Source organism: Sporothrix schenckii, assembly GCF_000961545.1.
Source record: "Sporothrix schenckii 1099-18 chromosome Unknown Cont41, whole genome shotgun sequence".
In the NCBI taxonomy this organism is placed as follows: domain Eukaryota; kingdom Fungi; phylum Ascomycota; class Sordariomycetes; order Ophiostomatales; family Ophiostomataceae; genus Sporothrix; species Sporothrix schenckii.
This window is the reverse complement of record NW_015971142.1, coordinates 233,435-257,735: the sequence shown is the minus strand read 5'-3', so window position 1 is coordinate 257,735 and position 24,301 is coordinate 233,435. Positions and strand designations below refer to the sequence as shown.

General features: G+C 56.2%; 7 protein-coding genes across 7 annotated transcripts; 3 read left to right on the top strand and 4 right to left on the bottom strand.

The window, feature by feature from the left end:
* Window positions 1-32: 32 nt before the first annotated feature.
* On the top strand, window positions 33-4,993 carry SPSK_06869 (uncharacterized protein; the record flags this gene model as incomplete). The annotated part of the gene is made up of 10 exons (XM_016733542.1): window positions 33-242; window positions 312-840; window positions 894-1,138; window positions 1,207-2,472; window positions 2,536-2,698; window positions 2,756-3,157; window positions 3,228-3,423; window positions 3,480-3,530; window positions 3,590-3,654; window positions 3,711-4,993. 10 exons carry the CDS (start codon window positions 33-35, stop codon window positions 4,991-4,993), a joined length of 4,410 nt encoding a protein of 1,469 aa, XP_016590375.1.
* Window positions 4,994-5,227: 234 nt separating this feature from the next.
* SPSK_07200 (uncharacterized protein) lies at window positions 5,228-7,269 on the bottom strand (the record flags this gene model as incomplete). The annotated part of the gene is made up of 2 exons (XM_016733864.1): window positions 5,228-5,723; window positions 5,837-7,269. The coding sequence occupies 2 exons, from the start codon at window positions 7,267-7,269 to the stop codon at window positions 5,228-5,230; spliced, it is 1,929 nt and encodes a 642-aa protein (XP_016590374.1).
* A 919-nt stretch (window positions 7,270-8,188) lies between these two features.
* Window positions 8,189-9,224, bottom strand: SPSK_07742 (uncharacterized protein; the record flags this gene model as incomplete). Its single annotated transcript, XM_016734399.1, has 2 exons — window positions 8,189-8,296; window positions 8,382-9,224. The coding sequence occupies 2 exons, from the start codon at window positions 9,222-9,224 to the stop codon at window positions 8,189-8,191; spliced, it is 951 nt and encodes a 316-aa protein (XP_016590373.1).
* Window positions 9,225-11,542: 2,318 nt separating this feature from the next.
* On the top strand, window positions 11,543-13,304 carry SPSK_07325 (SAM complex subunit SAM50; the record flags this gene model as incomplete). Its single annotated transcript, XM_016733989.1, has 2 exons — window positions 11,543-11,572; window positions 11,640-13,304. The coding sequence occupies 2 exons, from the start codon at window positions 11,543-11,545 to the stop codon at window positions 13,302-13,304; spliced, it is 1,695 nt and encodes a 564-aa protein (XP_016590372.1).
* Window positions 13,305-13,490: 186 nt separating this feature from the next.
* SPSK_10793 (acetyltransferase) lies at window positions 13,491-14,299 on the bottom strand (the record flags this gene model as incomplete). Its single annotated transcript, XM_016737067.1, has 2 exons — window positions 13,491-14,189; window positions 14,246-14,299. 2 exons carry the CDS (start codon window positions 14,297-14,299, stop codon window positions 13,491-13,493), a joined length of 753 nt encoding a protein of 250 aa, XP_016590371.1.
* Window positions 14,300-15,627: 1,328 nt separating this feature from the next.
* Window positions 15,628-20,004, bottom strand: SPSK_06877 (uncharacterized protein; the record flags this gene model as incomplete). Its single annotated transcript, XM_016733550.1, has 1 exon — window positions 15,628-20,004. The coding sequence occupies one exon, from the start codon at window positions 20,002-20,004 to the stop codon at window positions 15,628-15,630; it is 4,377 nt and encodes a 1,458-aa protein (XP_016590370.1).
* Window positions 20,005-23,562: 3,558 nt separating this feature from the next.
* On the top strand, window positions 23,563-23,940 carry SPSK_08127 (uncharacterized protein; the record flags this gene model as incomplete). The annotated part of the gene is made up of 1 exon (XM_016734770.1): window positions 23,563-23,940. One exon carries the CDS (start codon window positions 23,563-23,565, stop codon window positions 23,938-23,940), a length of 378 nt encoding a protein of 125 aa, XP_016590369.1.
* Window positions 23,941-24,301: the final 361 nt, after the last annotated feature.

Here is a 24,301-nt window from a genome sequence, read left to right as displayed (position 1 = left end):
GTTTCCCTCCACAACAAGCTCCTCCGTCGGTCATGGTCCGTTGTGCAAACGACGGGAGCTTTGGCCCCGTCTTGACACCTGAGCCGGACTGCTATAGCTTCGACTTCACACTGACGTTTGAGGACTGCATTCTGTCGATTGCACCCTGCTCCATTGCCTTACTATTAGCCATTGTGCGAATCTATTATCTTCTCAAGCGCAATGCCCTTGTCCGCTGGCCGCTCTTGCTGGCCCTCAAGCTGGTAAGCAATTCTCTTTGGCTATTGTGCACTCTCCACATGCTTTTGGGGTGTACCACTAACACGACCAAGCTTCTCTTCGTTGCCTTGCTAGGTGTTCAGCTAGGCATTGCGGTTCTCCTCGGCACCAACAGGGGCTTCCATACACACACCACTCTTGCATCGAGCGTCGTGAGCTTGTGCACAACTGTTGCGCTGACAGTACTCTCCGATCTGGAGCATGTGCGCTCCGTCCGTCCGTCCTACCTTATCCAGAGTTTCCTCTTCATTTCCATCTTTTGCGACTTGCCACGCATCCGCACACAATGGATGCTGCCAGACAACGCCACTGTGGCACCCATCTTTTCGGCCGCATTTGGCCTCAAGGTGCTTCTGATGTTTGTTGAGTCCATACACAAGTACAGCCACTCCACCCTGGCCGACGACAAGATCTCGCCCGAGGAGATACAGGGCGTCTTTGGTGATACATTATTCACGTGGCTGAACCCTCTCTTTTTTGAGGGATACAAGCGCAATCTGACCATGGACGACCTCTATCCGGTTGACAACGGGCTTCGTGGCCAGACTCTATATGACCGTCTGCAAAGCCATTGGCTGAAAGGTAGGGCATTCTGCTGTATCCCCGTACCATTTGCACTCACGTTCCATCGTTAGCCGACATCCACTTACACAACGTAGCAAACTACAAGCGCAAACACTGTTTGACATATGCGACATTCAGAACATTCACACCAGAGCTAGCCATGGCATTTGTTCCCCGCGTCGGCTTGATGGGCCTCAGTCTGTCCCAGCCGTACCTTGTCAGCGCAGCCATCAACTACATCGACAACGCTGATCGGCCAAAGAGCTATGGGTACGGCCTCATCGGTGCCTACGCTGTAACTTACATTGGCATTGCGGTACGTTGTAACCTTTGTCTCTCTTTTCTCTGCATGCAACGCTTTTGGATGCCTTCTAATGCCGACAGTTAACCACTCGTTGGTACATGCACATTGCTTTCCGTACCATGGCCAAGATCCGTGGCGCCCTGGTAACAATCATCTACAAAAACATGTTGGCCATCCGTGCCGAGACTGGCAACTCGTCAGCGGCGCTATCCCTTATGAGTACTGATGTCGATCGCATCACGTTCACGACTTTCAATATCGTCGACTTGGCCCCGAGTGTGGTACAACTCGGCATCGCCCTAGGCATTCTCGGAACCGAACTAGGCGGTAGCAGCGTTGCCCCCATTATTCTCTGTCTCATTTGCGGAATCATCGCCGCACGACTGGGCAAAATGATCCCTCCGCGTCAGCGACGCTGGATGGCGGCCATTCAGAAGCGGGTCGGCATCACGTCTGATATTGTCGGTTCCATGAAGGGCGTCAAGGTCGCCGGTCTCAACGAAAAGGCCGAGCAGCAAATCCAAGGCCTCCGCGATTACGAGATAGACCAGTCCACTGCTATGCGTAAGATCCAAGTGTGGAATCTCCTTCTCGGTATCGCCCCGTCGCTGCTTATGTCGGCCGTGACGTTTGCCGTCTATGCCATCGTGCAGAAGGTGTCTGGCGACAGTCAGTTTGGCGTCGCCCGGGCCTTTACCGCGCTAAGCGTCTTAAATGTGCTCATTGCGCCGGTCATGACCATCACATCGTCGTGGACGAACTTGGCCACGGCTCTCGCCTGTCTTGATCGCATCCAGGCCTTTTTGATGCAAGAGAAGCGCGAGGACTACCGCATCCTGCTGCCACGGTCAGACTCCGGCTCCTTTACGACGCACGATTCGGCCATGCTAGGTGCAGACAATGCGTCAGAGAAGTCGGCTAGCAAGGACAAGCAGCCATTGATCAAGGTTCGAGAGGGCACTTTTGGCTGGAAAGCCGATGCGCCGCCGGTACTCAAAGACGTCGACATCGACATTATGCCGGGCGAATTGACACTCGTTATCGGCCCCGTGGCTTCCGGCAAGTCGACACTCCTCAAGGCGCTCATTGGTGAATGCCGAAAATTCAAAGGCGCCGTCGAGTTCACCATTCCGGAAGAGGTAGCGTATTGCGACCAGGACGCCTGGCTGCTCAACCGGTCCATAAAAGAAAATGTGCTCGCATACGAGCCGTACAACGAAGAGTTCTATGAGCAGGTCATCCATGCTTGCCAGTTGGTCGAGGATATTGAGCAGTTCCCAAAGCGCGATGACACCACCATTGGCAGTAAAGGTGTCTCTCTGAGTGGTGGTCAAAAACAGCGGGTGGTACGTACAATGCAACTGTACATGTTGTCCCTACATCTGGTTGCAGTTTGCTAATTTTACCAGGCTCTTGCTCGTGCTGTTTACAACCGGAAGCCCATTGTCATTCTCGACGACATCTTGAAAGGACTTGATGCTGACACATATTCGAAATGCTTCACGGCCACGCTTGGGCCGGAAGGACTCCTGAGGAAGAACCGAACATCCGTTGTCCTTGCCACGCACAATAGTAGGCCGTCCATTCACCCCGTCCGTGTCCTTGCGTGCTGATGTGCTAACCATCAAGCCCAACTCCTACCCCATGCCGACCAGATTATTGTCCTGGACGAAGGCGGCCGCGTCACGGAGCGGGGCAGTTTCGATCACCTCAACTCAAGTGACGGCTTTGTTGCTGCCCTGGGTCTCAAGAAATCTGCTATGGACGCCGCCGCGATCCGCGATGCCCTGGACGTTGAGATAGAACTCAAAGAAAAGGAAGCCATTATTGAACGCATCGCCTCGGCCAAGGCTATGGGCCGCAAGCCGCCCGGTGCGGGCGGTCCTCCGGATGCTGTCCCGTCCGACAACGCGTCACGTGGCAAGCGGAATGCCGATGCCATGTTCTCGTATCTCAGGTCTCTGGGTGGCACGGCGTTTGCCCTGTACGCCATCTTTACTCTCTGCGACATTGGCTTCCGGACAGCGCAGCGTGAGTCTCGCAATTGAGGTGCTGCTTGTATTCGAATGACTGCAGACACTAACCTCGCTTCTCCTTCTAGCGGTCTGGCTCAATGTTTGGACGGCCGCAAATGAAGAGCACCCTGACAGTCGTGTAGGCTACTACGTCGGCATCTACGTCCTCTTTGGCGTATTGAACGTTTTATTTATGGTCGCTGAATTTTGGACGTTTCTGATTATCATTGTGCCGCATTCAGCCAAAGTCCTCCACAGGAAGATTCTCGTCGCCGCTATGCAGTAAGTTGCTGGTGTCTCTGTGGTCTATTGAGGCAACTCGTACTGACTTTCTTCAGCGCGCCGTTAGCATACTTTGTTGCTACCGACGCTGGTGAAATCGTAAACCGGTAGGTTCTCTCGGCAGCTAGCTCAGTTTCCATAAAGATACGGACTGACACCCCCACAGATTCAGCCAGGATATGACGCTCGTGGATATGCAGCTTCCTTTTTCATTTATGATGTGCTACGGCCGTACGTATCTCCATTGCGCGAATGTCTTTTCGCAAAACACACTAACCGCTCCACAGAACTCATCAGTGCCGTCTCTCAAATCATCCTGACATGCGTAGCATCGGGCTACCTCGGTATTATTGTTCCCGTCCTTCTCGTTGTCCTGTACTGTGTACAGAAGTTCTACCTTCGAACATCTCGCCAAATGCGTCTCCTGGATCTCGAAGCCAAATCGCCGCTCTACTCGGACTTCATCGCGTCTTTCTCGGGCTTAACAGCACTGCGTGCTTATGGCTGGACAAAGGATGCCGAGAACGAGAGCCTGCGCCGGTTAAACGAATCACAAAAGCCGTACTACCTCCTGTATTGCATTCAGCGATGGCTCTCACTCGTTCTCAATCTTATTGTTGCCGCCATGGCGGTCATCGTCATTGGCCTGGCCGTCGGTCTCCGCAGCCAAATTAGCCCTGGTCTGCTAGGTGTGGCCCTGACCAGCGTAATGGGCATCGGCATGACACTCAGCATGCTCATCCAGATGTGGACGCAGCTAGAGACGAGTCTGGGCGCCATTACCCGCGTCAACGAGTTTGCCAACGATACACCGCGCGAAGACGACGGGCCGGACATGCCGCCGCCGCAGTGGCCCTCACGAGGTGCGATCAGTGTGCAGCATCTGGAGGCCAAGTACGGCGACCGGGTGGTCCTTGAGGACATCAATCTGGAAATCCAACCGGGCGAGAAGGTCGCCATTTGCGGGCGGTCGGGCAGCGGAAAATCAACACTCATCTCCCTGCTGCTGCGGCTGTACTCGCCCTCGCAGGGCCAGATCGAGATCGACGGCATCGAAACGGGGCGGCTCAACCTCAACGCGCTGCGCGAGTCACTGGTGGCGCTGCCGCAGGACCCAATGTTCCTGGCAGGCACGGTGCGCTACAACCTAGACCCGCTGGGCAAGGCGACCGACGATGAACTCCTGGCGGTGCTGGACAAGACCAACCTCAAGAAGATCATTGACGACAAGGGCGGGCTGGACGCGGACCTCGACACGGATTGGCTGAGTGCGGGCCAGCGGCAGTTGTTTTGTTTGGCCCGGGCACTGACGCGCAAAAGCCGGGTGCTGCTGCTGGACGAGGCCACGAGCAGTCTGGACCGGGAGACGGAGGCATTTGTGGACAAGCTGGTCCAAGAAGACTTTGCGGGGTGGACGGCGATTGTGGTGGCGCACCGCCTGCGCACGGTGGCAGATTTCGACAAGGTACTGGTGCTGCAAGAGGGACGGGCGATGGAGTACGACTCGCCCAAGGCTCTACTGGCACGCGACAGCCTGTTCAAGACCCTGTGGGATCTGCAGGAGGCATGATTGTGGAGAGACGATGTGTGCAGCATGCATTGGCATAGCATGTTTTTTTTTATTGTTTTTTTTTTGTAATACCTGTCGGCAGCGTCTGTTTTGTCTCCTTGGAAACAGCTACTGATTACTTGCACTTGAGACCCGGTTTCAGTTATATCTACACTTTCGATTCTGACAAAACATTGTTTATTTACTTTTCGTTTACCAGCACACGACTGGCCGCCATGGAACTCTCCCCCGTCTCTACTTCTTGGCGTCCGCCAGAATTTCTTCGGCGGCCTTGGCCGAGAGCATGATTGTCGGGAGCACAGGGAACGCGCCCGGCACACGCGGGAACGCCGAGGCGTCAACGACGCGCAGGCCCTGGACGCCGCGGACACGGAACTTGGAGTCGAGGACGGCAAGCGGATCGGTGTCGCTGCCAATGGCACAGGAGCTGCTTGCGTGGTGGGAGTAGGCCTGTGTCTTGAGGAGCGCGCGCTGGGCCTCGTCGGTGCAGTTGCCGGCTCCGGTGCCCGGGCAAGGGTGCTTCTCATTGAAGGGCAAGACGGGATCGCCGGCGGCCTGCCAAGCGGTGCGCAGGAGCTTGGCGGCGTCGGCGAGATGCTGGAGGTCTTCGGTGCCGTTATTGAGGAAGAAGTTGAGGTTGATATCGGGGGGAACCTGCGGGTCGGCGCTTGCGAGCTTGACAGTGCCAGCCTGGCTGTGGGGATTGATGAGGACCATGGCGCATTCGTACCTGGGGGGACAGTAAGTGACGTGCACAAAAGACGGCGACGACGACTTCGACGACGACGAAACCAACAGCAAACGAGGAAACGAGCGCCGCGAAGATCGACGACGAAAACTTACTCGTTCGGACCGTAATCGGTCGGGAAGCCGGGCCAGAAACCTTCAAAGGAAAAGGCGCCGCACCAGGTGAAGATGTTCCGGTTGGGGCCATCGGCGTTGGGGGTCTTGAACAGGAGAGTGATGAATCCTCCGCCGACTGGCTGCTGGCCGAGGGCAAGCAGGCTGCCTTCATAATTGTCGGCGAGGCGCTCGCCGACACCGGGCAAGTCCTTGACAATGGGGATGCTGAGTTTCGACAGCTCGGCGGCCGGGCCGACACCACTGAGCTTGAGAATCTGGGGACTGTTGAAGGCGCCTCCAGAGACGATGACCTCCCGGCGGGCCCAGACCTTGGAGACGGGGCCCTTTTTGGTGACGTTGGCGTTGGTGTGGCGGGGGTCGGCGAGATACAGCGACGCGCCGGACATAATCTCGACGCCGCGCGCGACAGGAAGGGCAGCACCAGCTCCCACACCAGTACCCTCGACACGGCTTGTCGCGTTGCCGGCGTGCGGCTGCTGAAAGAGAACACGCGTCGCCAGCGTGTTCAGCCGCACCATCAGCGGGTAGTTCTTGGGATCCTTGAGCGTGGCCTTGATGTAGTTGTTGGGGCTCGAGCGCTTGCCGCCCTTGTCCTGGTGCTGGGCCATGTTATAGAAGCTCGACAACGTGTCCTTGTGCGGGTAGTCGCCCAGGATGTCCTTGTCGACGAGGTTGGCCACGTCGCTGGCGTTTTGGCCCGTCAGCGCGGCCATCTGTTTCAGGACGCGCGTCGCCGGCAGCGCGATGTCGCGCGCCCAGCGGGTCGGCTGCACCGCCGTCGCCAGCCAACCGTCGAAACCGTGGCCCTCGGTGCCGGTCGGCAGGTACTGGTTCTTTTCGACTTTCACCAGGTACTTGCGCATCTTGGGCGCCTCCCAGCTCGTGTCGCCCGTCATGTTGACGACGATGTTCCAGTCATCGTCCGCGGGCAGCGAGCACACGCCGCCGTTGTGCATGGCGCAGCCGCCGAGTGTGCCGGCCCGCGGGTACTGGATGCCGAGCGGCGTGGCTCCGGCGGGCGGCTCCGTGCCGACATAGAAAGAGCCGTTGGTGGTGCGGTAGGTGTAGTGGGCAAACGCCATTTCGCGCACGGGGTCGTCCGAGTGCTTGACCCAGAAATCCCAGCGCGAGTCCGGGTCGTTGCCAGCCGTGTTGAAGTTAGCCAGCTCCGAGTAGACGGGGTTGTCGCCCTGGTCGTCGCCGGCCTCGATGAGCAGCGTCGAGTATCCGGCGCGCGCAAGATCGCACGCCAGCGGACCACCACCGGGACCACTGCCAATGACAATGTAGTCATACGTGACGTTGTCACTGGCAGCGCGGTCGACGGCGATGCTTCCGTCAAGCATACGGCCTGCCGACGCACCACCAACGATCAAGGCCGTGGCCGCCAGCGAGAAAAGGGCGCCACGCATGGTCGTGTGTGGATGGGTGGGAGGTTGTACGTTGTACGGTGGACGGCTAAGTGGTTCGTTCGCCTTTGTTGAAAATGAACGAATAAAAGACTGTACTATTTCTTGCGCTTCTCGACTCGATCAGCCCCTAACGAGAAAAGTCTACGACAAACATGCTGCGCCCACATGGGAGGGTCTCGCTCATATACTACGGGCTTCGTGACTGTGTTGACTTTGCTTGGTGGAACAAATGGTGATAGCGGCCCTTTGGTTTCTTTGTCTCGAACGATCTCTGCTTTGCCGATTCAGAGGCGAGTCCTCGACCAATATGCCGTCCGGACTTCTACCAAATAACCAGAGAAACGGCCAAGTGCGGAGAAATTAAACGTGGCGACGAAGGCTTCGGAAGAAACGATGACAATAGGAGAAACGAACATAGTTCGAGAACACATCCGAGGCAGCCAGTGTTGGGCGGCCGCATGCAGTCCATGGTCGCGACGATGCCAGCGACGACTGCCTCCTGCAGCCGGTGGCCCGTCGAGTGCCTAAATAGAGACACGTTGAAGGATTCGTCGTTATTTCTCCTTGGTACACGGAGACCCTGCATCTTTGCCCAATCTTGGCTCTACACGAGTCGCCGCAAAAGGTATGTATGTACGTATGTATGTATTTATCCAGGCCGAATGCAGCCGACGAACGGGTCACTGCCGGTGGGCAGGCGCAGACGTGAGGGGAAATGCGTGGGCAAATAAAATATGCAGCCTTTGAATAGAACTATCACAAGAACGCCGAATTTGGTCGAGAGACGCAGAGTACAATTCAAACGATAATGGGTAGGCCGGAGGAGTGACACAGTCCGTTGCATGCAGTATTGAGTACTCCGTAATGACACTGGCTTACAAGGACACAAAGACACACATGACCGCCGTCTTCCCACATCTTACAAACCACCAAAGGGATTGCCTATGCCAATAGTCGCGCCAATGGCCGACTGCACGCCCACGCAAATGTAGTTACCAGCCATATCCTCGATGTCGTCGCAATCGAACTAGACGGTCAGCGTTGCGCAGAGAAAATGTAAAAATCATGACAACAAGCAGTCGCAGAGGGAGGACGCGGGATGCGGGACTCACATTCGGGTTCCAGGCAACAATCTGGTTCTGTGTCGTGCCGTATGTGAGTGCAATGCGCCGGCAGTTGTCCGTGGCCCGCACCAGGTACCAGCGCTGGCAGTTGCGAGTGGTGCCGGGGAGCGTAGGGCTGGGCGTGCTGACACCGGGCGGCTTGCTCGTGGTCGGGACCGGCGGCAGCGTGGCGGTGATGGTGTGTGTGACGGTCACAGTCGGGCCGGCTGTCACTGTGCTGACCAGAATGGACGTGGTGGTGAAAAAGGCCGTCACAGTGGCCGTGGCCGCGCCGGGCTCGACCGCCGGGCAGACGCCGCACTGGCCGTACGCGGGGTTGCAGCCTTCACCGCAGTAGTCGGCCGTGTTGCCGCAGTAGCCGTTGGCCGAGCAGCACGCGCCATAGACGGACCCGAGACACGTGTACTGGCCGCCACAGATGCCGTCGCTACCGTCTGGGCTGGGGATTAGTCCAGAGGAGCCAGACGAGACAGACGAGCCAGACGGGGCGGCCGGCTGGATGGGTGTCGGCGTGGACGATGACGGGGTCGACGGAGACGAGACAGCCGGCGGCGGCAAGGGCGAGCCCAGGGCCGGGTCTGTGCTGACGCAGTACGCCTGTCCCGCGCTCAACGCGCAGCTGGTCACCGCCGGGTTGAACTGCAGGAACTGTGTCACGGTGATGCTGTTGGCCTGCGACACAGAGACGCACGAGTCGCCGGTCTTGGCCGTGATTTGACGCGTGCAGGCAGCCGCCGAGCTGGACAAGATGTTGTCGGCGAGAGCCGGGGCGACCGTCGAGACGATGGCCAGATACGCGGCCGACAGGCGCAGGCCGTACGAGGGAGCCATTTGATTGTTATCTGGTGGTGCGGTGTTTTCAGGTGGCCAGATGGGATGCGGGTGGAGGAGATGAAGGTAAAAATCAGAAAGAAGGAAAAGGCTGGCGAGAAAGGATTTCTTTTTTGAGAGCCCACAAATATTCTACGACCCCCGTCTTATACTCGCGTAAAAAAGAGTCACAATCGCTGTCCTCGCGAAGGAACACGACAATAAGGTTGGTTGTACGCGTCTTGGCTCTCGGGACAGAATGGGGCCTTGTGCCCTTGTGGTCTTGTCTTCTGTGTCTGTTTTTGCGTCCCATTTTCTGTGTTCCTAGTTCGCCTTTCCCGGGGGAAGCCAATATGCCCAAAGAGGGCCACTGCAAATCGGAAAGTGTACACGATTACGTTGGACCGGCCGCAGGGTGGCAGGGGATGCCAGCAGATATTAGGAGATGCTCGTCATCATTCAAGCTAGGCTATCAATTCCATTTATTCTGGCCATTTTTAGAAATTCCGGGGCCAGCGAGAGTAGCAGAAAGGACGGCCAGGATGCGGAGGACAGGTCTCGTTCTTTCAAATAAAGTTATTGCCCCAATCTTGGCAGCTCGGCTTTCCTTTAGTCACCTTCTCCCATTTTTAATAAGTTGTGTCTTTTTTTTTTTTTATTCTATGCGTTTCTCCGTCGTCTTGAACTGGTTTTTGCCAAGAGGCAAGTAAGAGCGAGGCCAACGAAAGGATGATGGAAATTAAGTAATAAAATGATCTAGAAACTAAACGACAGACTACAGATATAAAAAATAAGGAAGGCGAAGCCGAACAGATACCGGCCGGACGTAACGTACCTTGAACGCGTACGCATGTGTTGTGCCAAGAAGTGCGAGCACATGGCCCTGGCGAAATGGATGAAAGAATCAGAAAAAAATAGAGCGAAAACCGTGAGCATCTCACGGCGAGACGGCCCCAGGGTAATATCAAGACAGTCTACGAAGAATAATTGCCGGCCGTTTATTTTGGAAGACAGCTTTCTCCACGAGAGTGTGAAGACAGAATGTACGACACCGAAAATAAAAAATAAAATACGAGACTGAATGAACGGAATTAACCGATTATCCAAAGGGCTTTCAAAAGATCATCTATTTAAGCATCCAGAGGGGTCTAGAAACCCGGAATTAGCCAAGAGGGCGGGGTGGGATATATACGAGCGGCCGTGGCAGAGCATGAATGGGAAAAGAAGAATGTCACAAAAGGAGGAAGGAAAGAAATAGAAAAAGAAGATGAAAAGAATTTTCATGAGAATCTGACCATCAATCATGTGCTTGCTACCTAAACGTAATTTAGAACAGACATATGACGGAACGTAGAGATTCTGCACAGCTCTGCGTCGGTTGCACCGGGTCCATGGCGTACGTAGTTTCTTTCCCCGGCCACGTTTCCTCGTTTCCTCGTTTCCTCGTGGCCGTTCTCCGACTCGTTAACCCCAGAATCCACGAGACGTTCTCTTCAGGACCTGGTGCAGGCGGCTCGGACGAAAATTTGCACCTTGGAGTTCGAGGCCGGTCTTTTGATGAGAGAGTAACGTCGGCAGAAAGCTTAAAATTATGTACTGTTACCCTGTAAATTATGTCCAAGTACTCCAAGTCTCATACAATTTATTTACATTTTTTGTGAACATTTATGTGGCTTCCCAGTTGCTTTTTATTTATTTATTTACTTTCAAACAAAAAACCAAGTCAAAATAGTACGTCGACAAGACTCCATTAAAATTATAAAGAAATAAACTAACACAAAAGCGTAACGAGCATGCCAAGTGCGAAAGACAATTGGTTTTACCACAAAGCCATAACAAAAACAAATGTAACAAAACTGTTGTAATTCGACAACACACACACCAACCAAAAGAGAGCACAATGGCACCGTGTCGTTTCTTCCAGCTTTTCAACGGCGACGGACAATGTGACGCAACGTACAAAGTGAAAATTCCCACGCGACGGTGAATTACAAAAGACAATTGATCTCAGAAAATGAAAACAAAATGAGAGAGGACCTTATGTTTACACTCCTTATGCTGACTAATCTTGACACTTGACACCGCCACATAATCAGCCACATCACCACCACCTTGGTAGCTCCAGAGGCGCTAAGTGCTCCAGCTGGACCATCGGGAAGGTGCTGAACCGCGTCCCTGCCGCAATTGGCCGATTTTTTCTTGGCCCGAGCAGACGATCTCGCGATCTTGGACGAACGATCTACCACGACAACCGGAGCCTCCTAACGACGTAACGAAGCCCATCCTCCCCCCTCATTAACGCCCTACGAGACAGCTGCCCGAGCTACCGGCGATCCACAATGGCTTCTTCCAGGAGCAACGAGACCAAGGTGCGTCCCTTGACAGAGCTGTACCGACTCGACATTTGTAGCTAATGTTCTGGCCCCCTTCCCATAGCTCAGCAAAGATGCTGCCACCCTCCGCCTCGAGGCCCAGACCGATGCCGCCCTGCGCGCCAGGGAGGACGAGAGCGCCCAGAAGCATGCCCTCGCAATATTAGCCGAGCACATGCTGCAGCCGGCGACGCTACACACCTTTGAGATCCACGGCGCCCGCAACACGCGGAAGTCGTTTTTGGACCCCATCTTCCAGCCGCTCGTCGACGACTCGCGCAACGTGGGAACGACGCTCGGCGACGTGTTTGCCGATGTGCAGGAGGCCGTGGGCAAGCTCGAGCGGTTCGGCATCTTCAAGCCCGACCCGACGGTCCATTTTGCCGACGCCCGCCAGCGCGACCCGGCCGCCGCGGCCACCGACTACGACATTGCCGTGCGCGTCTCGGAGCTGCCACGGTTCCGACTCAACACGGGCACCGACCTCGGCAACACGGAGGGCTCGGCCTACGGCAACCTGCTGTGGCGCAACATCTTTGGCGGCGCCGAGTCGCTGTCGCTCAACGCCAGTGCCGGCACGCGCACGCGGTCTGCCTACAGTGCCGTGCTGTCGGCGCCGCTCGAGGGCAACCCAGACGTGCGGCTGTCGCTCGAGGGCCTGGCGTCGGCGACGCAGAAGCCCTGGGCCAGCCACGAGGAGGTGCTCAAGGGCGGCACCGTGCGGCTGGGCTGGCGTGTGCCCGCGACGGGCGACCTGCACAGCGTGGCGTACGGCTCGTCATGGCGCCAGCTGACGGGCCTCGGTGCCAATGCGTCGCCCACGGTGCGCCGCGACGCTGGCGACAGCCTCAAGAGCAGCCTGAGCCACACGTTCACGCGCGACCGCCGCAACAACCCGCTGCTGCCCCAGAGCGGCTACCTCGTGCGGACGGCCTCGGAGCTGGCGGGATGGGGCCCACTGGGCGGCGATGTCGCTTTCGCCAAGGCCGAGGCCGAGTTCTCGGGTGCCGTTCCCGTCGTTTTCCCCAACGTCAAGGCCGCCTCCTCCACGTCCCCTGCTTCTTCTTCCTCCTCCTCCACACTCGCCTCGGCCCTAGGGCCCTCCTCCCCAATAGCAACGACTGCATCTGGCACTGACTACGGCATCACCGTCGGCGCCGGTTTTCGCGCCGGTCTGCTGTATCCGCTGCCCTTTGGCTACAATCTCTTTGGCAGCGGTGCCGCTCCCAGCCGCATCAACGACCGGTTCCTGCTCGGTGGCCCCACCGACGTGCGCGGCTTCACCCAGGGCGGCCTGGGCCCGCACGACGGCAGCGATGCTGTGGGCGGCGACGTCTTTGCCGCCGGCGGCGTTAACGTGCTGGTGCCCATCACCAAGGCCGGCCGCGACTCGCCGCTGCGTCTGCAGCTGTTTGCCAACAGCGGCCGTCTGGTGGCCCTGCGGACGAAGAAGCAGCCCAAGCCGCAGGCTGCATCAGCATCGGACGACACCGAGGGCGCAGCACCACAACAACCAGCCGGCCAGACGTCCAGCCAGGTTGCCCAGAGCGTGTCGGCTGCCCTCCAGGACCTGACGACGGGCCTGCCAAGCACGGCCGTGGGAGTTGGTCTGGTGTACGCGCACCCCGTGGCGCGCTTCGAGCTCAACTTTAGCCTACCCCTGGTGATGCGCCGCGGCGAGGACAGCCGCAAGGGTCTGCAGGTGGGTGTGGGCATCAACTTCATGTAAAAGGGAGGGCGGTAGACGGGCCGTTTTTTGCCAATAGAGACTGGAACTGGGCGAGCAGAAGGACGCTTCGCATCTGTAAGCTGTATATAGAAAACACGCATTGTATTGTCCTACGTTGCTATTTTGTCAAACACCCGTAGCACGCTCCTTTGTATGACCGACATGGATCCGCGTGCATCCCCGCGACTACCACCCCGTCTCGCTCACATCGCGCACCATCCATACGCAGCCGTCGGCCTCGCCGCCAGGTTGCACACGGAACCCGCACTTTTCGTAGAATGGTACCACTTTGGTGTTCTCGCCGGACACGCCAATCTGCAGGCCCCGCGCCCCCTCCTTGGCAATCGACGCCAGGAACGTCTTGATCATCTCCCGGCCCCAGCCCTGCCCCTGGTGGCTCTCCAGCATGTCAATGTGCATCACCGCCCGGTACTTGGTGCCCGAGATCAGCTCCTTGCGCAGCGGCGTCTGGTTGCTCTCGAGCAGTAGCCAGCGCGGGTTGTAGGCTTGCTGCAGCATGTGCGTCTCGTTGACCACGCTCTTCTGTCCCGATGGGTCGCTTGGGTCGGGCACCAGGAACGGCTGCAGGTTGTCCAGGTCCGCGGGCGCAGGCCCGACCTCGCGGCGCGCCAGCTCGACCACCTCCGCGGGGACGCCCTCCACGGGGCCCGAGCCGCCGACCAGGTCCGTAAAGCGCCCGTACCGCGCCGCCATGTCGTGCACGTCGGTGCTGCCAACCACATAGCCGACGACATGGCCTGTGCCGTCGTCGAGCACAAAGCAGTTTTGCGGGTTGAGGAGCGTGAACTGGTGCGTCCAGAGGTACGGCGCAAGACGGATCGCAGTCTTTTCGTTGATAATCGACGGCGGGAGCGTGGCACGGCACTGGGACCCAGTTAGTCATGGTATACCGGAGGCTGCCGCGCAAGAGAGCGTCTTACGATAAAGGCCGTGTCGTTCCAGTCGGCAAATTTGTAAGGGCGGATGAAAGCCATGATTGCGGGGCACCTTGGATACAGTGCGTTTGCGGCGTCTCCTGTCTTGTGTCGTATGCGTTGGCTCGGTGGTATAATGGTGCGACCGTGGTGCAATGCACTTGTGTCGTTGCCGATTAAAAGATGTTGAAAGTGAAGAACGTGAAATTAAAGTGGTGCGGTGGTCGCAACGAACTGCAGCTGGGCAGGTGCGGCCTGCGAGATGATTAGCGCCGCGCCGCCACCAGACACACATCGGCTTGTATTATAGCTTATTTTATAAAGGAGCTCGATGTGATGCCGCATGCAGCTTAAAAACCCAAAACGTAAGCAAGGCAATTCCCATCCCAACAAATCGCCAAAGCTTTTGTCGAAACTACGGACAATTGTCAAGCCACCGAGACGCTGCCCAGACTACGACGAATGAGGGGGTGATACGCGACGATACAGAGAATATCAGAGAAAAGCCCGGAGATTTGCCGGCCCATTTCGGCAGTTCGGGCGCTCTCTTCCGTTTTTGCGGGATTCTACTCATATTTTAGGCACAATAAAGACAGGGCATCTCCGTCACACAGCTCACTCATGTGGGGGAGTCATTGGGTCGAGAGAAGGTTCGTACATTCCCCGTCTGGCAGAACCACGAAGAGCAGAATATGAAAAAATGAAAGTGACGATATATAAAAGGATCGAAACAAAACTAAGTACGTAATCAGTAGGAAACACCGTGAAATGCTAGAGGCCCTTTTTCAAAACGTACAGAAAAAACCGACAAAAGAGACATAAAGTACAGCTTGCTTTGTTCTTTCCGTATTTCTAAACTCCTCCAAAATAGTTGACGTATCCAGGGATCCATGTCCCGGCGAATACAGCATATCCTTTCATCGGTTTTTAGACGATAGGAAAATAACGACAAACTGCTTGAAGAATAAAAATGACAAAACGATACAACATACCAAATTCCAGAAGAACCATACAAAAATAAAGAAAAAAAAATAGGAAACTAGTCCCATGACGGAGAGTTGGCGACGAAGACAATAGGGCAATAGGTAGAGAGATGAGAGAAACAGAGGGTCAAGCAGAGAATGTGTATGGTTGCCCATAAGGGAAGAGAAAAGATGCGGAGCGAACATCTGGTGTATTTGTTCAGGTGGGAAAAAAAGTGGTATCACAAGCCCCGTCTACTCATAAAGTTTTTTTCATGACAAAACGAAAGAGAACCGGGGTATACAAAAAGATTAGAAGATGGTGAGGCGCAAAAGAATAAGCAAAACGAGTCTAGAGAAGGTTGAGAAAAGGGCAACGGGCGACATGGGAGGACAGGGGTTGAAGGAAGCCATGGGCCGGACAGCCTAGATCATCCCACCGGGCAGGTCCATGCGTTGGACTGGCATTCCGCCGCCCATCATCCGCGAATGCATGCCGCTAGCCTCTGACGCCTGCTTGCGCAGCCCATGCTGATCGTAGCGGGCGTCCTCGTTGTCGCTGACCGAACCGCCGAGCTGGTAGTTGGTCGTCTTGGCCGCTAGGTTCGTGCTGCTGGATGTTGCGCTGTGCGGCAGGGTAGGCATAGACAGTGCAGACATCGTGTCCATGTCATCACCAGGGCTGTCGCTCCGGCTACCGCCCACCAGTCCGCCCAGCATGCCACGGGGACCCCGACCGCCTGGCTGTTTGCGCAGAGGGTTGATCGGCGGCAGAGGAGGGACAAAGGCAGGCATGGGGGCGTTGCTAGGCGCACGTGCACGCGAGCCGCTGCGAGACCGAGACCCATTGCTGTTGCCATTGTTGCCGTTGTTCCCGTTGCCCTCCATTTCAGGGGCAGATGTGCTCTGCTGCAGGTTGACTGTCGGGACACGGCTGGTACTCATGAGAAACGTAGGTTCGGAGATCTCGTTCTTGCGGACCGACTTCTTCATTGCCTCGTTGAGCGAGCTGCTCGTTGTGCCGTATCCCGGGCCGGCGGACGGCGGTGGCGCGTGCTGATGAGGCATACCAGGGCGCTGCTGCATGCGAGGGCCGTTTGACGTGGGCGTCGACGGTCCCGAAGCATTCGCGCTGCCAGGAAAGTAAGGCGAGGTGGGCAATCCCGCACTCCCCAGAGGGGAGATGGGAGAAGGCTGACCGGAGGACGCATTGAAGCCCGAGGGTGACCGGCCGCCCATAGCAGTCTGGACGGAAAGGTTGTTCGACGAGGGACCGTTTCCGGTGCTGCCAGGATACGTCTGGGGCGGCATATGTGGGGATCGGCGGATGTCTGTACCGGGAAGGCCAGGCGAGCGCATGGGCACGCCCTGCCGAGCAGGAGGACCAAGGTTTTTGTTACTGTTGGGACTCGGCTGGTGGTACTGGTAGTCGTCGTAGCCGGGGCCAGTCTGGTTCGCCCGGATTCGGGGAGGCGCGTGGCGCGTGTAGCTGCCACCGTTGCTGGTCTCTGAACCACTGCGGTCACGCTCCGTCGGACCCGAGGTTCTCGAGGCAGACCGCGAGCGGTTGCCGCTGCTACTGCCGCGAGACTCCTGGCTAGGATCACGCTGCTGGTAGTACACTGGAGGCGGCTTACGCGCACTGCTCGTCGGCGCGCTCGTCGGCCCGGACGACACGGTCGGACGCCGCTCACGTCCCGGTGGCGACTGCTTGTCGGCCAAGGTTGATGCAGGCCCCGGCTCGGGACCACTAGCGTCATCACCCTGGTGCCGGGCCAGTGTCTCGAGCTCTTTACGCTTCTGAAGTTGGCGACGGGCGTTTCGGAAAGCCCGCAGACCAGGGTGCATGTTGTTGTCGTCATTGGCCGCAGCTGCAACTGTATCCGTCTCCTCATCAGCATCATTAGCGTCCGTGTCAGTGCTCGAACGCGGTACCGATGCGGCAGACGACGGAACATTGGATGGCGAAGTAATGGTAGGCGCTTGGTTGGCAGAGGCAGACGCGGAGGTAGGCATGCGGCCAAAGTATCCGCCTTCCTGGCTCGGGCGGGGCTTCACGTCGCGCTCCTCCTCGAGCGCCTCAAGAGAGAACGCCTCATTCACAGTGGCAGAAGCAGACGAGATCGGCGGTGTCGGAGCCGGCGACGAGTTGTCCTCAAAGGACTGCTTCGACGAGCTAGGAGCAGTGCTCATAGTCGAGGCGCCGAGGCCTAACATCCGCGTCGACTTGGTCTGCGAGACGTCACGCGAGCGTTCCAAGAGCGCTCCACGGCTGGACTTGGCGCGCAGGATGCCGAGCGGGTTGGACTTGATCGGAGGCGGTTGTGTGGGCAGCTCCGTGGGCGCCAACAGGGGCGAAGTGTTGCGGCTGCTGTCAGACTCGACATACGTCGTCAGGCGCTCCTGAACACGCTTGCGGGCGTTGGCCAACTGGCTAGCGAAATCGTCGTCCTCGTGATCGGCGTCCAGGTTATTGCTGGATCGGTTAGAGTCGGCGACGCTCGTGATGCGACTCCGAGACGAAACAGACCTCAGCGACGGTGCTCCGCTGGACGCGGTGTCGGCAAACACATTTTTCGGCGGTTCAGGAATTGGGGGACGCTGCGTCGGGGTCTTTGGCAAAGGCTGCTGAGGCAGTGCGGGCAACTCTGGTTCGGGCTCCGGATCCTTCTTGTCAGCGGCGCCATTGACACCGCTGACTGAGCTGTAGACAGAAGCCGTCCAGTTCTGGTCGTCCCAGGGCTGACCATTCTTCAGGTCAAGGGAGCCGCTCGTAATGCTGGTTTGGAGCATCTGAGACGGATCGTACTCGTTGTTCTGGGGCGCATAGCTGTACACTGACGACGCGTTACTAGTCGAGCGCAGGTGCTGAAGAACCATGCCACTCAGGCCGCCACCAGGGCCTAGAGTCGGAGAGTCGGCGGGAGGACCGCCGGCTTCCTCGCCTGTGGCCGCTTCCGTTAACGACTCGGGAATCTGGGGCATGTCAGGGGCACTGGCCGTAAAGTTCTCGGTGGACCGAGTAGGGGACAAGGGGGGCGGCATGGCAGATTGGCGGAATGCAGGGTGGTCTGCGTCCGATGGCCGCTCGAGGACAACTTGCGGGCGTGATGCACTCGACTGTACATCCTTGACAACAGAATAAATCTCATCCTCGTCGTCTTCATCATCGAAAAGGAAGGTCGTCCGTGCTTTGGTGGGATCTTCGTTGCTTGTAACTGAGGGTGCCTTCGATGCAGGATGAGCGGATGGCACAGAGCTCGACGACGGCGCAGCATCCAGGCTAGGACGGGTCCGCTCCGTGGGTGTTTCGCGGCCTTGCTGCAGCTGAAGCTGACGCTCGGCGAAGCGAGACTCGTCGTATGGCAAAGCTGGCTTCTGGAACATGCCCAGGGCGGTGGCCTTGCCGACGTCGTTGGGTTGGATCTTCAGCACGGTGTGCTCGCCACCAGAGTCGCTCACAGGCGGACTCAGCGGGGGGCTACCAGGGAGGGTGTTCTTCGACTCCGGTACACCAACAAGCACATTCGGGCCAGCTGACTCGTTGACGGGAGGAACTACCGAGCCGACAGACGAACCCGACATGGGCGGGCTCAGTGACCGCAGGTTAGGCGCGCTGGCCTTGGACAGGACTTGCCGGCGCTCAAGGCGCTCAAGGGTCGACATGACAGTACCTGTCGCTGGTGCCACGCGGTCGGGGAAGACGAAGCTTGACGTCGGAGATGGCGTTGCGGACAGGTCGGGCGTCTTTGTCCGAAGCAGGCGCTTACCAGTAAGAGTGTCAATGCGGGATAGAGCCGAGGACTGCTGCTCGTGTAGGTCTTGGTTCAAGCCTTGTTCGTACAACCGCCGGATCCGAGATGTGGGCATGCGCTCCACACCCGTGCTAGAGGAAGATGTGTTGGTTGTGGACTGTACGGACGACTGTAGTTGTGGTGACTGCCACTCCTTGGCAGAGGACAGGCCTGGTTGTGACGTGACAGAAGTGGCTGCTGTGGAGTTGCGTGCGGCTGATGAAGTAGTGGATGATGTTTCTCGCCGCAGACTGTATTCTATTGGAGACGGAGACTCGGAGTGCTGGTAGGAAGAGGTGGATGGGTCGTAAACATCAGCGGAGAGGAGAGAGTTACCGATTTCCGTGGATGAGCCGGTGCTGTACGGTGCGTCGTCTTCATAGTCCAGGAACTTTTCCTTCTTCTCCTGGCGCAGTTTTTGAAACGCGGACAGGGCCACATCGCTCTCATAGAGTGCCCGTCCTCCCATGCTACCATCGGCAACATTTTTGGAAGACGCTCCGCCGGCCGGGATGCGGTAGATCTTCTGGCGGCCACCAAACAGGTTGTTGCCATCTGTTGGCCGTGTCCGATTCATGATGCTGTCGTTCTGTAGCGAGTCATTGTCGGAAGCAAACGAATTTGTGCGCATAAATGGTGGTGGTGCGCGGATCGACTCGACCTCTGCAATGTCGTCCAGGCCGTGGAAGCCACCACTAAAGTCCATGAGTCTTGATTGGCGCTTTGGAAACAAGACGCTGTCGTCGAGTGCCTTGCCAATTTTTGTGCTGGGATCGTCCTGCTCCCGGAGCATGGAGAATCGTGCAGACAAGCCAGTCATGAGCAAACTCGTCCGGAAGTCGTCGCTTGGGGGTAAAACGGCACTGATATCGATCTGCTTCTTCTCTTCCTCGGGCGCCTTCTTATTTCTCCGAAAACCCATGAAAGAGTGCGCCTCATCGGAGGAGGCACGACCTGCCGAAGCGGCCTGGTCCTCCTTGACCTTCTTCTTTGTCCGAAACCGGTTCATCGTGGTAGGTTGTTTTGGTGTAAGTGAGCGGAAACGCTGCAGAATCTGAGAAATTTCAGCTGGCTCCTAAAAAATGTGTGTAAGTCGTATATTCAATGTGAAGTGACACCATCCCATCCATAGACGGAAAACTCTGGCGATTCTGGGCCATCCGTTATAGATCGGACAAGAGAAAACAAAATACAGAAATACTGGTGGGAAGCGAAAAGGGAAGCAACAAGGTCGGTGGTAGTCAATAATGCAAAGAGATGCCCTAGATATTTGCTTCACCGTCACGATTGTGACAGGCTGGCGTAGGGTAGGACAAGATCCAAGTATGGTTAAAATGCACAGGGGGAGCGTCGTGCGCACGGCAAAGGAGCTTTTCTGGCCTGGCCTTGAGACCAAGTAGAACCGATTATACTTTTGAATGCCATTGTTTCAAAGGGAAGAGCGGTACAACCAACCTGGGTTGTCCTAGTGGACAGGAGGTGAGGGATTGCAGTGTGTCGGCATTGATGATGTGCACAGAAAAGGTGTATTCACCCGGGTAGGTAGTGGCTGCCAAACGCAACCCAGTTCGCTATGTTCAAGAAACTTCTCTTGTGATAGTCCGGGTAAGAATGCGAGGGAAATAGGCGTCCGCAAGATTAGGGAGAACAGTTGAAAAGTAGGGATGAAAAGGCGAGAGCGATTCTGAGAATCTGCTCTCTGGTCAAGCACATAAAGGGAGGCATTGCAGACAATTGGCACGGAGGATACTGAAAAGCAACCTGCTTTGTGACTTACTTGGAAGATCTCCTGCAAACTCTGCCTTTGTGCAGTGGGTGCAATGCAATCCAGAGTTTCGAATCACAGCATTAGAGAAGTTGCCAGGGTTGGCCTGTGGCGATCAGGCATTGGCCGCCGCGAGGTGCGATCTCGAGGCTTCCTGGTAATTGTTTCCGAACCTATTTTGGGACTCTTATTGTGCGCCGACTGCCTGTTCCGTTGGTCAAAGGATGGTATTGAGACGAGTGCAATCGGATGCAAGTCTGTCGCTCGTGTCGAGATGCAATGCAAGGCAACCGCGTCGAGTCGCACAAGAGCCGTCCTTCCAAAAAGCAAACGGCAACGAGTAAATTGGAGGATTCGTGCAGAACGTAAAAAGAGGCCCGTAGCAGAGTGCAATTCGAAGTTATGCTAATCGGGCGGGACAATCGCGGGTAGCTCGCCAAAAGAGGAATATCGTCCAAATTGCTGTTGTAGAACGGGTTGGTGGTCGACTGGGGCAGTTCACCTTTCCCATACGCGCAGCGTCGAGTATATTTGTTGCAAGAGGGAAATCCTGCCGGGGAATATGGGAATGTCGAGCGGGAAGGCGAATCCGTTGTGGGCGCAAGAGATGATAAGTCGTCGGGTGATTTAAGAGGGAGAGTTGGGGCGCGTCGAGCGTAGGCGAGGCAAGAAAACACAGTGAGGTGTGGGAAAGGGTGCAGAAATGGTCGAAGGAGAGGATAGACGGGAGATTGTCGACTCGTCTTAGTCGAAGATAGGTAAAACAATTCAACGGAAAAAGTAGAAGGTGAAAAAGGAAAGGAAACCGATGGCGATGCTTCGACGGTAAGAAAAGGGAAACAGAAAAGTAGACGAAAAACGACGAGGGAGAGAGCAAGAAAAGAGGGAAACCGACGGAGAGATCCTGGCAAGAAGCAGCGGACCAAGCGAGTCAAAGACCCAGTTGGAGTGGAACGGGACTAAGGCATCGTGGGTGAACATGGGTATTGACATTGGAAGGGGGTGTGTGGGCAGAGGGAAAATAGGAGTGGGCCGAAAGTTGGGCTGGATTGGAGAAGACCACAACGACTCAGTACCGCGACCAGGCGACTGACTCCCGTTGAACGAACTGCAGCAAGACCAAGCCAGGTAGGATGAATTTGTCGTCTCTTTCCCCCTCTCTTTGGAACGTCGGAAGAACTACAACGCGCTGGAGAGGTGGCCGGGTCCAGTCAGATTAGATTTCAAGACCTGATGATGACCGTTCCGCAGGTTGGCAAGCCACTGATGCTGTCACATCCCCTTCTCTGTTTAAGTGAAAGTAACGACAGCACTAGGAAAAAGGAGAGCTGACAAGATGAGAAGGAAGCGTGACGAGTGAAAGCAATATCCTCTTCATTGCCAGCCCCTGGCTTTGCCACGGACGGGTTGACCCTGTGGCGCTGATGGGGCGACGCATGTACTGAGCTGTGTACTTCGTATGTCGCTGCTTGTAGTAGTTTCTGCGCCAGTCTATCACCCCCGGCTTCTTTGTGGTGCTGTTCGTTCGTGTCTTGTGGACGCTGGAACTTATTGTCTTGTATGTGTCGCGATCCGCACACCGAAAAATGACCCCTGGCTAGCGAGATGCGAAATGCCTTCCAAAACGTTTTAATCGTTCCTGGCAGACACCACGGGAGTGGGTGCTAGCAGGGGTACTTTGGTCGTGACCCACAGCTGCCAGGGCTCTCGCGACGGTCATTGGCTTTCGCCTCAAGGTCATTCCAGGGGCAAGGGAGAAGAGAGGCACGAGAGGGACAATCCTATGATAAAAAGGAAGAAGGGGGTGGCAGAAAAGTGGTGTGCGCTCGGCCCTCAGGAACAGCTGAAATGCACTGTAAGGACAACCGAACAGTGGTTGCTGGCGAAAACGGCGGTAGCATTCACAGTGCTGGGAAGAGGGTGGTTGAGGACGAGGACGGAAATCGTGGGGAGATGGAAATCTGGCAGGCCGTGACCAATCAGTCGATTTGCCTATCGTTTTGGGGCGATGTTCTGATGGTTCGATTTGGCCTTCGCTCTTCCCCTTTTCTCAAATGTTTCTTTTTGCTTGTTTCGTGTTTCAATGGTCGCTGATTTCTCCCCTTTCTTCGACCCGTCTTGTGCTTGTATTCTTAGTTGATTGCCCGTTTAGAACCAGAGTCTGCGTCGACTGGGGCTGCGCGTTCGATGCAGGTCGCCTGTCGTCTTCAAATCAGTCCGACGAGCAAGATGGTGTAGTTAGGGCCATGCATCGTCCCGTCTCTCGTTCTATCTTTGCCCGGGGACTTTCATTTCGTCGCTTCCTCCAGATGGGGTAGCTTACCATCATTGCAAGTAGCATTTTCCGTTGAGAAAAATACCATGTCGTAAATTTTGACCAGTAGCGTGCGCTGCGTGCTGCCGTCGCCCTTGTTTGGTTCCCTGTGCCCCAGCTCTGCATGCTGCAAAGTACTTTCCCACATTCACACGACAACCTCCTGAGCTTCGATAGGTCTCGCATCGGACATTTGATATCTGGAACCCGCAGCCATGCGGTTCTGGTCATTTTGATCTATGGGCCCCTTTATGTCTTTCGTGTTTTTCGGCGTTGGTGAAGCTACTGGACATATGGGGTGAGCTCCACAGTGGCAACCCTTTCACCTTTCTTCTTTTTGAGGTTGGGCCGCATCTCGAGATGTCCTCTTCGACGGAGGTCAATATCAGCAATGTTAGGATTTCGTTTGTTTCTTCCTTTTGGTCTGACCGATGCAGCAACTAACGAGATATGAGAGAGGGGCGTGGACCTGCCATCTCTGTGCCACCATGCGTGATGTGGGCGTAAATGGGACGCATGGAAGGAGCGATCTCATGGCTCTTGTCGCGACAGCGCAAAAAGGTGCGCTCCTTCCCCCAGAGTTGCCCATTTCTCATTCCTTGCCAGACCTCCCATCCAAGTGCGGAAGCAGGCTCTCATGGTGGAAAGTGCTTGCAGGAGAAGCGGGCCAATACGAGTGCCCAGATGGGCTGCGCCGGCCAATTTCGCAAGCTACTAGCGCCTTGTGCAACATTTGGTTCTGGGCATTTTTCGTTGGCTTCACATACGATTCATACTCGGTCATAGTAATGCTCCGTAAAGTCTGGGGAATTCGTATCCCAGCTGGCAAGAAGACAGGCTTCGTCTCAATGCTAAGACAAGCCTAGACGGTTTGGTTGGGCATCACCTCCTCGCCGATAAAATAATCACGGCGACTGTGTAAATCTTTATTTTACGACGTATGATATTTTGGCCGCAAAGCAAGGATGGACAGCAAAAAGTGGCGAGCGCAAAGGAGCGAGTTACAACCGAAAGTGGGAAAATGGACAGGATACAGCAGCAGACGGGCTGAAGTCCAGCTACAGTTGTGAACTGACCAGCCAATCCTGTATTGTAGTCAAGTGGGAAGCATTGTGAGACACGCGTGGATCGACGGTACCCTTTTGAGGACCAAGACATTTGCTCCAATGACCAGATACAAAGCCGAGGAGAGAGTGAGACACAAGAAAGGGTGAAAAGGGACGACTT